A 12,230-nucleotide genomic window follows, 5' to 3' on the forward strand; every position below is an offset into this window, starting at 1 on the left:
CCTCGGCCTCCCAAAGTGCTGGGATTACAGGCTTGAGCCACCGCGCCCGGCCGGAATAATATATCTTTTACTTCTGCTGCATCAACATTTCTGGAAGGTCCTGTTCATGAGCAAATGAAAACGAAGCCAAATTTCCCACTGAATCTCATTTCAACATATCCTATTTTCCTCATGATTACAGTTGATGGAAAAAACTCTGTAAAATATTTGAAGAGATTATTCTGAGCCAAATGTGATGACCATAACCAGTGACATGGCCTCAGGAGGTCCAGAGGATATGTGCCGAAAGTGTTACAACTTGGTTTTACATATTTTAGGAAGACATAAGACATCAGTTAATACATGTAAGGTATACACTGGTTTGGTCCAGAAAGCCAGGACAACCTGAAGCAGGGGAAGGCGTTATAAGCAAATTCAAAGATTTTCTGACTAGCAATTGGTTGAAAGAGTTAAATTATTATATAAGATCTGGAGTCAACAGAAAGGAGTGTCTGGGTTAAGACAGGGGTTGTGGATACCAAGGTTCTTACTACGTAAATAAAGTCTCATAGGTGGCTGCCCTTAGGGACAAAAGATGGCAAATATGTCCTACTCAAGCCTTTAAAAGGTGCTATACTCTCAGGTAATCTCTTCAGGATCAGACAAAGACCAGCAAAAGGGAAGGCAATTCTCTACTGAATGTAAATTTCCCCCAGAAGAGACAGCTTTGCAGGGCCATTTCAAAATGTGTCAAAGAAACGTATCTTGCAGTAAAATACTTTGATTTCTTTCAGGGCCTGCTATCCGTCATGTTTTGCTATATTAGTCAGGCTGGAATGTGGTATCCTTTGCTACAAAGAGTCTGTTTTGTCAGTCTTAAATATCTGTTTTAATGTTAATGCTAATCAGTTATGCCTGAGTTCCAACAAAGAATATAATGAGGCATAACCAAACCCCCTTCCCATCATGGCCTGAACGAGTTTCTCATGTATCTTTGGAATGGCTTTGGCTAAGGGCAGGGGTCCATTCAATCAACTGGGGGAGGAGGGCTTAGATTTTTATTTTTGGTTTACATTCTCATAGTACAAGAAAAGCACTTATTCATTATTCTGACTTTTTATAAAAGTCAGGAACATGCTTAGCATATTAGAGATTTAGTAATTATTCTTTTCATGCAATTGGTCTTTCAATAATTAAAAAACAAAATATTTCAAAGTAAAATGCCAGAATGCAAAAAAGCAATTAGTATAATATCCAAGAGGATAAAAATAATCTTTATGTGATGAAATGATCTTTAGTGTCCTGTCTAAAGTCTTACTTCATTTTTAACACTGGAAGCAAAATACAGTCTTATTTAAATTTATTGATACAGGCCTGGTGTGGTGACTCACACCTGTAATCCTAGCACTTTGGGAGGCCAAAGCTGGAGGATTGCTCGAGCCCAGAACGTTAAAATCAGGCTGTGTCAGAGGCATTCGAACCAGAGGGACTCCATCTTGAATAGGGGCTGGGTAAAATAGGGCTGAGGCCTACTAGTCACAGGATGAGATACAGATCACAAAGACCTTGCTGATAGAAAAGCATGTGGTAAAGAAGCAGCCCTAAACGCACCAAAACCAAAATGGTGATGAGAGTGATCTCTGTTCGTCCTTATTGCTCATTACATGCTAATTATAATGCATTAGCAATGCTAAAAGACACTCCTCCCAGCACCACGGAAGTTTACAAATGCCATGGCAATGTCAGGAAGTTACCCTATATGGTCTAAAAGGAAGAGGAACCCTCAGTGGCAACTGTCCACCCTTTCCTAAACTCATGAATAATCCACCCCTTGTTTAGCATATAATCAAGAAAGAACAATATACTCAGTCGAGTAGCCCATACTGCTGCTCCACCTATAGAGCAGCTGTTATTTATTCCTTTACTTTCCTAATAAACTTGCTTTCAATTTACTCTATAGATTCGCCTAGAATTCTTTCTTGTGCAACATCCAAGCTCCTGCGGTATGGATCAGGACCCCTTTTCCAGTAACACCTGGGCAACATAGTGAGTCCCCTATCTCTACTAAAAATCAAAAAAATCTCCTCCAACTAAGGAAAAAAAGAAGCCTTCAGAGAGTTTAAAATGAAAGAGCTTAGCTGTTTTTAAAAACCAAGTGAGATAAACCAGAAAATCTGAAAACATACATCAGCTGGTACAAAGCATAGGTACAACTTTAAGCAATAGTGTACCTACTAGAATAATGTTGCACATCAAATGTATTTTCAGATTTTCAAATAAGAATAAAATCACAAATTTTCAAAGTTTGTTTTTAATTGTTTAAGAATATATTTACTTCCTATGCTTTTTCCCTAGAAAATTCCATTTGTGGAGAACATACAGCAATACTGTCTAATATTTAGTTTGCTGAGAAAAGGAGGTATAAACACCTCCTCAGTCATCCATCCCTTTCTTTCCGTTAGGGAGGAATCTCTCTATAGCTATTACCACTGTTGCTGTTATGTATTTCCAATGGCATTGCCCCTGAAACCTCTTGGAAAAAAAAAAATGTAGGCAAGAAACTGATCTAAAATCTTAACTCTCTTTATATTTAACTGTGTCCATTTCTTTCCATTTTCATACATTTACTTTGGATCATATTATATTAACTCAGGTTAAACTGTCCTCTGATATGGTTAATGCAGAGATATTTTTTGGATGATAATCAGAGATGTGTTTTCTTTTCTTTCTAACGTTTTAGGTTTTAACCTTTCCTTCCAGTGGAATAACACTAATTTGACTGTCTCTTCATGAATTGGCCATCAATATCTATCTATTATTTTATATTTTGAGCTTTGGCCTACTAAAATAATGAACACAAAGTACTCTACAGAAATTTCTGAATGTCTGGTAAAGATTCTTAATCAATAGCACAGTTTTCTGTAATTAAACAGTGGTAGGTAAGAAGTCAAGGCAGCTTCTACTTGGAGAGCTCACATATCGCTGCACTACATCTCTCCAAAAATCCACTTCTGTGGCTGAGCCCTAATTTATTTAAATTCTGGCACTCCACTTTAATTTACATAGTCTTACTAAATCTTCTAAAATGCCACCAGATTTTCCATGTTTCACATCCAGTGTGATTTGGTCAATTAAACCCTCAAGTCCATGACACTCCCACAAAAAGGAAAAATGATAAGGTTTTGGAGAGACTTAAAACCTACACATATAAATTAGAATGTCTTAAATACATTTCAGTTGAGGAAAAACTTTTAAAAATAAAAAGCTTAAACTAATTGGTAAGAAAAATTAAATCTGCTAACCTTTTGGCTTAGTTACCATCCTGCCCCAAAGTCGAAAAGACAGCTATCCTAGATACAGTGTTTATAAACGGTATGTTCTCAAGTAAACCATGTTTGCTTGTTTTTCATACCTATGCAGAATGAGTCTAGGCCTAGAAAATGCTTTCTTTGCCATTTTCCTTAATGGGCTCCATCCTGAACTCAGTAATTCTAGTTAAGAAACAGTAGCTAAATTAAAAAGACCACCAATGGGACTAAAATACCTCTTTCTAGAATTTAACTAGGTCTTGAAATCTTTTGTAAAAGAAATTTATATCTATAAAGGAAATCTCCATTAGAAGGTGTCTACTTGTATGCATCAGAAACTCTAACCACTGTTTTAAATTTATATAGTAAGTCATACCTTTGTTTAAGGTGCTTTTCTGGCCATCTTGTCTTAACTGAACTTTACTTACACATTTTTTCCTTTGTTTGAGCAAGTAATGATACTATATTTAAGCCTAAAGTCTTAGCTCTGTGCTTTTGAAATATAAATTTTCCTTTTTCATTTAAGAGTTGTCCCTTTAGATTTGGAGTTGCCTAGCTAACAACTGCTTAGGCAATGAAACAGGTAACTGGAAGAGTAATAGTCTGAATGGGGAAAATAAAAACTATTTAAAAGCCAGCAAATGAGAAACCTTTATGAACACTATAAGATCAGTCTGTCTCTAGGTCTATATGTGTTATGTGTATATAATAATGTTTGGTAAATAAAGCTGGTTTTTAAATTATTGGTAAAATAGGAATGGGTTCAAAATTGTCAGTTAAATACAATTCAATACTTGCTTGGTTTGACTGTAAGCTTATGTTTCTGGTTTCGAGCCTATGGATTTGGGGGATCCTGATAAGTGACTTTCGTGAGATCTGGAGATATGTTCTCAGTGCCTAGGCCAGCAGCTACAAATTAGAGGAAAGCCTAACGTGGCCCCCTCCTTTCTTGCCCCAGCTTTGGTTCCTGGCTATTCGGGATGGGGCTGGATCCTCTTGGCGTCTTCACAGCTCAATCTTCTGACCTGAGCTCTACATCTGGTATGTGAATTCAGGACTCAAAACAGGTCCTGTCCCCTTCATAGTTATCATGGATACCAGGTGGCTACTTGAGACCCAAAGTGACTGGGGAAGACATTAGGAAGGGTACCTCTATCACAGTTTCACAATTATTTCAGTAATTAAAAATCGTATACACCGCTAACTACAATCACCATGTCTTCTAAAAGAAAAAAAAAATCTTAAAGTTATACTATGTTAAATAATAACCAAAAAATCTGAGTCATTTGTAAGTTAAAATGCCAAAACATTCATTATTAAACAGAAGTTTACGTGTATATACCTTGGTATGTTATTTATACGGTATAGTAAAGCTAAATATATTTAGATTAATAAACAATAATTTGAGAAAACATCTTCCGAAAAGTTATAAAATGGTTTTCCTGCACAAATACTAATATAAAACAGTTCAAAATTACTTGCTAAGGATTTCATTAGAAATTAGAGTTGCTAACAGTTAATGTAGTTAATACATGTAATTAAAACTACTAAATGTAAAAAAAAATTCTGTATTGAGAGTGTATAAACAAAAGCAAGATATGCTTTTGATGAGAAAATTATAAAGGCAAGAAAATGTGTATTTGTTTAAAAAATTGTCTAGTTTGAAGTTACTTAAAAGGAATAAAACAGGATATAAATAAAACTAAAATACAGAAAGCTGAAAAAATGAGACTATATAAGAAATTATAAAAGATTTGTGGAAATCTAGTGGTCAAAACTGACTAAAATTAATTTGTTTATAAGGTTTTATTAAAGAAGTTTAATATTGATATTACACTAATACAAAAGTATTATTTGGTTTTTCTCTTTTTAACAAAAAATCCCATATAGTATTAATAAGTGTTACTAAAATATTTCTGTTCCCTTTTCAAGTAAATTGCAAAAAAAAAAAAAAAAAAAAGAACGAAGGAGAGACAGATTGTGTCTCCAGCTGTCTTTCTCAGGTATTTTGATTATTCAGAAACCAGAGTCTCCTCTCTATCAAAGAGTAAAGGTTTTTGCTTTACTTGTTTATTTCATTTTTTCCCCCTCTAACCTAATATTGGAAGTGAGGATTTTTGCTTTAAAAAACATTTTTATCATTTTGGCAACATGAATGATTATTATTTTAGAGTGACCTGTGATCCTATTTGGTCAAGTGTTTGAAGCCTTTGACATATTTGACAGCCTTCCTAAAAATCAAATTTCAACTTCAAAATTAAGTCTTTTTGGTTGACCTCTCACTTTAGGATACTACAGAGGGACCCTGAAGCATCCAAAAGAGAGATAAACAGGGTTATCTGATTTGTTAAATTACAGGAGAAGCATGTCAAATAAGAAATAATGTTTAACCTTCTTCAATTTATATTTTTATAAATTTTAATAATATATGTTCCAAAATTGTATAGGGTTCCTAAAATTCTGGTATGTCTGGATATATACCATCAGTTATAATTATGGTTGTTATGTTAAATCATTGTAGGCCACAGAAATAACCAAATTTCCTTGTCAACTATGTTTTAAACTAGAACCATTTTAAGTTGTTTCCACATTTAATTGCTTAATTCTAATGCAGTTTCTGAAAAATTCACAAGCAAGCAAAATCTTGGAGCATTGTTATCTTCAAAGAGGTTCACCAAAGGATGGCATGGAATGCACCCTTAAATACAGGTTTCTGATAACTTTGGGATAATATTATTGAAACTTGGTAAGAATTCTCAGAACTCTAATGAAGAGATTGACTGGTTTATAAAACTGCTAACCAAAGTAGGACAAAAATTAATTGAATACTTAGAAAATACTTTGCCAGATTTTCATGCTATATCAGCTGGTACTGAAACTGTTTAGATAAGCAATGTGAATGAACCCCATGGCCCAAGTAAAATTACTTATGAGAACTCGTATTAAAACAAAACGTAAATACAAGTTTTGTTTCTCTAATTTAGGTGGATAGGTATTTAGGAGAATATAAGTCTAATGTTAAGTGTGGACTCATAGAGAACCTGAATGGCTGCCTTGTCCTTCTTGAGCCCTTAAAGCTTTCATTATTAAAAGCTCTGCAATTTTCATAACTCATCGTGGAAGAGATAAAATGATCCAAATTAAAAATATATGTTGGTGTGGTGACTGTTCTACATTGCTAAATGGTTTATGGCAATGTTTGGTTTGTCACATCCATAATCCTGGGAAGACAATCAAAACTTCATATTCATTTCTGCTACTTGATGGGCCATTTAAACATTTATAAATGGATTTCATTCAGTTGTGCTTTCTTTGAATTCACTCAGGACAAAAGAATAAATAAATGTATCCTTACAGAAGAATAAAGACACTTGATAATTGACTTGTGATGCATGACCTTTGTTCAAATTCACCTCAATCACAAATGAATTTGGGTATAGAGAAAACACATTTAATAACTTCATCTAGGCTGGGCGTGGTGGCTCATGCCTGTAATCCCAGCACTTTGGGAGGCCAAGCAGGCAGATCACCTAAGGTGAGGAGTTGAAGACCAGCCTAGGCAACATAGTGAAACCCCGTCTCTACTAAATATACAAAAATTAGCTGGGCATGGTAGCGCATGCCTGTAATCCCAGCTATTTGGGAGGCTGAGGCAGGAGAATCGCTTGAACCTGGGAGACAGAGGTTGCAGTGAGCCGAGATCGTACCACTGCACTCCAGCCTGGCGACAGAGCTAGACTCTGTCTTGAAAAAAAAAAAATACAGAAACATACAAAGAAGAATAAAATAATTTCTGATAATTTCAACATTCACAGAGTTAACACTTTGGTATATTCATTTTCAGTCACTTTTTACGTATTTTCTATATGGGTGAAACACAAAGGATAGAGAAACATGTTAAACAACACCTTATGGATGCAATCAGTAAAATCCAGAATGTGGGAAATTCTATAATACAAATGACCTATATTCTTCCATAAATAAATGGTGTCTAAGTTTGGTTTCCTTAAAAGCAAGGACTAAGAAAAGTGAAATAGGTCCACAGAAAAAGCCAAATTCAAGGGTATGCTATTAAGTTGACTACCACTGTAGACAACCGGAGCTCAACTCCCCTTGGCCCATCTGAGGAACCATGTAGTTTGTATATCAGAATCGATCATGGAAGACATTGAAAAAATGGGTATCCACCAATTCTCAGCAGTAAGTGTTAACAGCTTTGTACCTCCAAATGTGTGCATGTGCCAACATGGCTGAGTGTGCTCCTACAGGTGTCCCATGCTACAGCAGCAGAGATGCCCCATAGAAAAAAGCAACAGATACACAACATAGCCGAGGTTTTGTCCTGTCAGGCTGCAACTCTGTACAAATAACTGCTGCAGCAGCAACCTGAGCAAACAGATGGGCTGAGAAATGTGAGACAAGACACAAAATATGTCTCACATAAATGGCAATAAAAAAATACATAAAAGAAAAAAAAACTGCAGATGAAGACTGAAGAGACATATCAATCAAATACAGTGTGGAGGTTGATTTAAACAAACCAACTGTAACATTTATTTTTTAGATACAAAAATTTGAACAGTGCCTGGATATCTGCTATTAAAGAATAACTGCTGTCTGCTGTCTGCTTTAAGAGCAAACTGGTCAGATGAATATTACTGTTTCCCATTTTCAACCAGTAAATAGTTGCCCCTGATAAACTGACAGCCAGGAGTCTGTGAAGAATGCTCAAGATATGTTATATAATACAACATGCCTGTTCACAGGGGGAAAATCCTAGGAAATAACTCCTGTGTACTTCATTTCATCATACAAGACAAGCACAAAAGCACCACTCATGCCTTTGAGGATAATGGACCTTGCACCCTTAAAAAAAGCTTTGCCTCCTTCATCATGAGCAATCTGCTTCCAGCAGTAAAGCGTGCCTGTGTATATGATGTCAGTTCCTTTGCGCCCTGACTGCAACAACATGTAGCAGTGAATGGTATCAAATAGATAGGAAGTCAACCCAGCAACAGCAGTGGCAGTCTGTGTGATCATCCAGCTGATGACAACATGAGTGTTCCTGGGATCCGGAAGCATTCCCTTTACAGTGTCATAGATACCAAAGTAGGCAGCTTAGTAGATGATAATACTCTACACAGACATGTTAAAATTTTGGTATAGTCCCTTAATCCCATCAGATTTGTAGATCTTAACCAGGCAGTCATTGAGGCCTCCGAATTCCCTTTCAGCTCCAGCTTTACCCACATCGGCTGCTAGATGGGTACAGGCAAAACCAAGAGGGTACACAAAACACAAGGATGTGGCTCCAGCAGCACCCCCTGATGCCAGATTCCCTGCAAAGTAGTGCCAAAACTGGGTCCTTTTGTCCACATCACCAGGAAGATCTGCTTGCATTTATCTTTGAAGGCAAAGTTAAGAGCCTGAATGGGGAAGTATCTGATAACATTGACCGGGTTACCGCACCAGAAGGAGAGTACTCCCTGCTCCTTGGGAATACGGACTATGCAGTCTATAATGCCCTTGTATTGCTTATCTGCAGTGATCTGCTTGCTGGCATGCTGCACCTGCAACAGCAGCTTGACCCACTCGATGGGCGCTACTGCTGTCTTGGAGATGGCTGCAGCCACTCCACCTGCCAGGAAGTCCTTAGCGAAGGACACAGTGGCATCTGTCACGCTGAAAGGAAAGAGGAGGCAGGCTGCTGCAGGACGGGACTAGGCTGGGAACTGGCTTTGACTCCAGGGCTGTAGGGCTCTACATAGTTTTTATTTGACCTAGAGATATATGAATGTTAATAATGTGGGCAAAATATTAATAAACTGTCTGGTTAGAAAATGACATCAATATTTTTGGTTCCCTAAGCTCACTTTGTTATTTCATGTGTCTGTACTTTCTTTTGAGACAGGGTCTAGCTCTATTGCCCAGGCTGGGGTGCAGTGGTGTCATCTCGACTCACTGCATCATCCACCTCCCAGGCTCAAGCCATCCTCCCACCTCTGCCTCCCAAGTAGCTGGAACTACAGACACACATCACCGAACCTGGCTAATTTTTTTATTTTTCATAGAAATGAGGTTTTGCCATGTTGCCTGGGTTGGTCCTGAACTCCAGAGCTCAAATAATCTGCCTGCATCAGCCTCCCAAAGTGTTGGGATTATAGGCATAAGCCACACAGCCTGACCCATGTGTCTGTATTTTTGGCCATACAATTTACTCACTCTGAATGATGTCCTTTCTTTCACCTACATGTAATGAGCTATTATTCATTTTTCAAAACCCAACTCAAATAGCACTCCATTTAGGATGTTTTCCCATATGCTGTCTAAATAATTAGTTTCTTAGCTGGATGCAGTGCTTATGCCTGTAATCTTGGCACTCTGGTAGGCTGAGGCAGGTGGATCACCTGAGGTCAGGAGTTTGAGACCAGCCTGGCCAACATGGCGAGACCCCATCTCTACTAAAAAATACAAATTTAGCTGGGCAAGGTGGCACATGCCTGTAATCCCAGCTACTCAGGAGGCAAGGCTGGAGAATCACTTAAACCCGGGAGGTGGAGGTTGCAGTGAGTTGACATCGCACCACTTCACTTCAGCCTGGGAGACAAGAATGAAACTCCATCTCAAAAAATCAAAAGAATTAGTTTCTTTATATCCTACTCCTATAACATACATAGTCATGTGCTGCATAATGATGTTTTGGTCAACAATGGACTGAACATACAGTGGTGGTCCTATAAGATCATAATTGAGCTAAAAAATTCCTAGTGCCTAGTGACTTTGTAGCATTAATAACATCGTAGTACGACTATTTTATTGTTAAAATAAATTTAGCGTAGTCTAAGTGTACAATGTTTATAAAGTCTATAGGTGCACCATTTTCCATCCTTTGTACCATATTTTTAGTATACCTTTTCTATGTTTAGATGTGTTTGGATACACAATTACTTACCATTGTATTACAATGGCCTGCTGTATTCAGGACAGTAACATGTCATACAGGTTTATAGCCTAGGAACAATAGGCTATACCATATAGCCTAGATGTGTAGTAGGGTATGTCATCTAGATTTGCATTAAGTACTCCACGACATTTGCACAATAACGAAATCATCCAAGGACACATTTCTCAGAACATATCTTCATCATTAAGTGACCTATGACTGTAGAAACAATTCTTGCTATTTGTAGTTATGTTCTATACAGTCACAGTAGACAATGAATTGTGAATATCAACTTATTGCTCTTGGGGGAATTCAGGATTAAGTTCCTTTGAGCCTATGGTTACAACATTTTCATAATCAATCAATATATAACTTGGTTTTATTTTATTTTATTTGAGACAGTGTTTCGCTCTTCTTGCCCAGGCTGGAGTGCATTGGAGTGATCTGGGCTCACCACAACCTCTGCCTCCAGGGTTCGAGTGATTCTCCTGTCTCAGCCTCCTGAGTTGCTGGGATCACAGGCATGCACCATCACACCTGGCTAATTTTGTATTTTTAGTAGAGATGACGTTTCACCATGTTGGCCAGGCTGGTCTGGAACTCCTGACCTCAGGTGACTCGCCCACCTCGGCCTCCCAAAGTGCTGGGAGTATAGGCATGAGCCACCATACCCAGCCTATAACTTGGTTTTATGTGTATGAAAGTTAGAATATTGATTAGATCATTCTTCTTTTTAAATGTAGGTGTTTATAAATTTCCCTCTGAGCACTGCTTTTGTGGCATTGCATAAGTTTTGGGAGGTTCTATATTCCTTTTCATTCAACTGAAAGCATTTTCTAATTTCCTTTGTGATTATGTATTTGATCCACTGGTTGTTTAAAAGTGTGTTAATTTCATACTTCATAAGTGTTCTAGTTTTCCTCACTAAAGAGTGACTTGATAGCAGTTATACATGTAATGTATTACATTCAGAAACATTCTAATTACAGACAATGAATCTCAAACAGAGGGGCTCAATTTCCTCAACCTCTTACCCTGGTTGCACGTTGCCACATTAGACTGAAGCCTTCTCTTTTGTACTCCTAAAGCCTAGCACAATGCCTGATACTCAATAGCCACACAGTTGATATCATTATTATACGGGCCTGTAAGATTTAAGTACTATGTAGAAAGAAACAAAGTAGCTTATAACAAAATAAATATCACAATCTTATATTTCACTTTAGCAGCTTACGTTCTGGTTGCTTTTCATTGGGTGTTATGGATCGCACAAAATCTTCTGGCGTCATAAATACTTCTGCTTCACCAGGCTCACTGATGACTTTCAAGGTGGCAAAATATCGGAAGATTTTGTCTGGTGTGGAGTAGGCTCGAATCCTATTCTCATATTCCATCACCTAAAGTTAGAAATTTAGAAAGTGTTACTATATTAAGCAATGCTCAGATGTTCATATATTCTCATCATCACTGCTCATCAATTCTCGTATATTTTCCATCTTATTTTGGGGGTAAATTCTATAATATCTTTTTTTCTATAATTAGTTTTTTACTATTACAAACAAATATCAAAAATTTTTGATATTCTTGGAATTTTTTATTTCTTGCAACGTACCATTCATATTCCAGTTGAGGCAATGCTCACGTAACTTTTGTTTAGGACTTTGTTTAAAGAATTTTCTAATTTCTTAAATCAGTGAAGGCTAGCAAAATTTTTAAATGTCAAAAGAAATTTCAGAAGATTTCAGTAATAGGGTACAATGTCATATATATGCCAATCTATAGGTTCTTCAATATCAAGTCATTTTTTCTATTCTTTTACAATCCTTTTTCCAGAAGACTTTTTTAACACTCTCTTTTTAAAACGTTATTTTTATTTTTGTAGAGAGAGGGTCTCACCAAATTGTCCAGGCTGGTCTCAAACTCCTGGGCTCAAGCAATTCTCTTACCATAGCCTCCCACAGTGCTGAGATTATAAGCATCAGCCATTGCACCTGGCCTAA

General features: G+C 37.0%; 1 protein-coding gene and 1 pseudogene across 1 annotated transcript in view; both read right to left on the reverse strand.

Moving 5' to 3' along the window:
• Positions 1-11,621, reverse strand: part of MICU1 (mitochondrial calcium uptake 1) — a 155,263-nt gene extending 143,642 nt beyond the window's left edge. The window contains exon 1 of the mRNA XM_017518561.2: positions 11,465-11,621. Within this exon, the coding sequence (XP_017374050.2) occupies positions 11,465-11,519 (55 nt within the window). The 5' untranslated portion in view covers positions 11,520-11,621. The remainder of the gene's footprint in view (positions 1-11,464) is intronic.
• Positions 7,121-11,285, reverse strand: LOC119469513 (annotated as a pseudogene).
• Positions 11,622-12,230: the final 609 nt, after the last annotated feature.

Source organism: Cebus imitator, unplaced genomic scaffold (genome assembly GCF_001604975.1).
Source record: "Cebus imitator isolate Cc_AM_T3 unplaced genomic scaffold, Cebus_imitator-1.0 Scaffold686, whole genome shotgun sequence".
Classification (NCBI taxonomy): Eukaryota; Metazoa; Chordata; class Mammalia; order Primates; family Cebidae; genus Cebus; species Cebus imitator.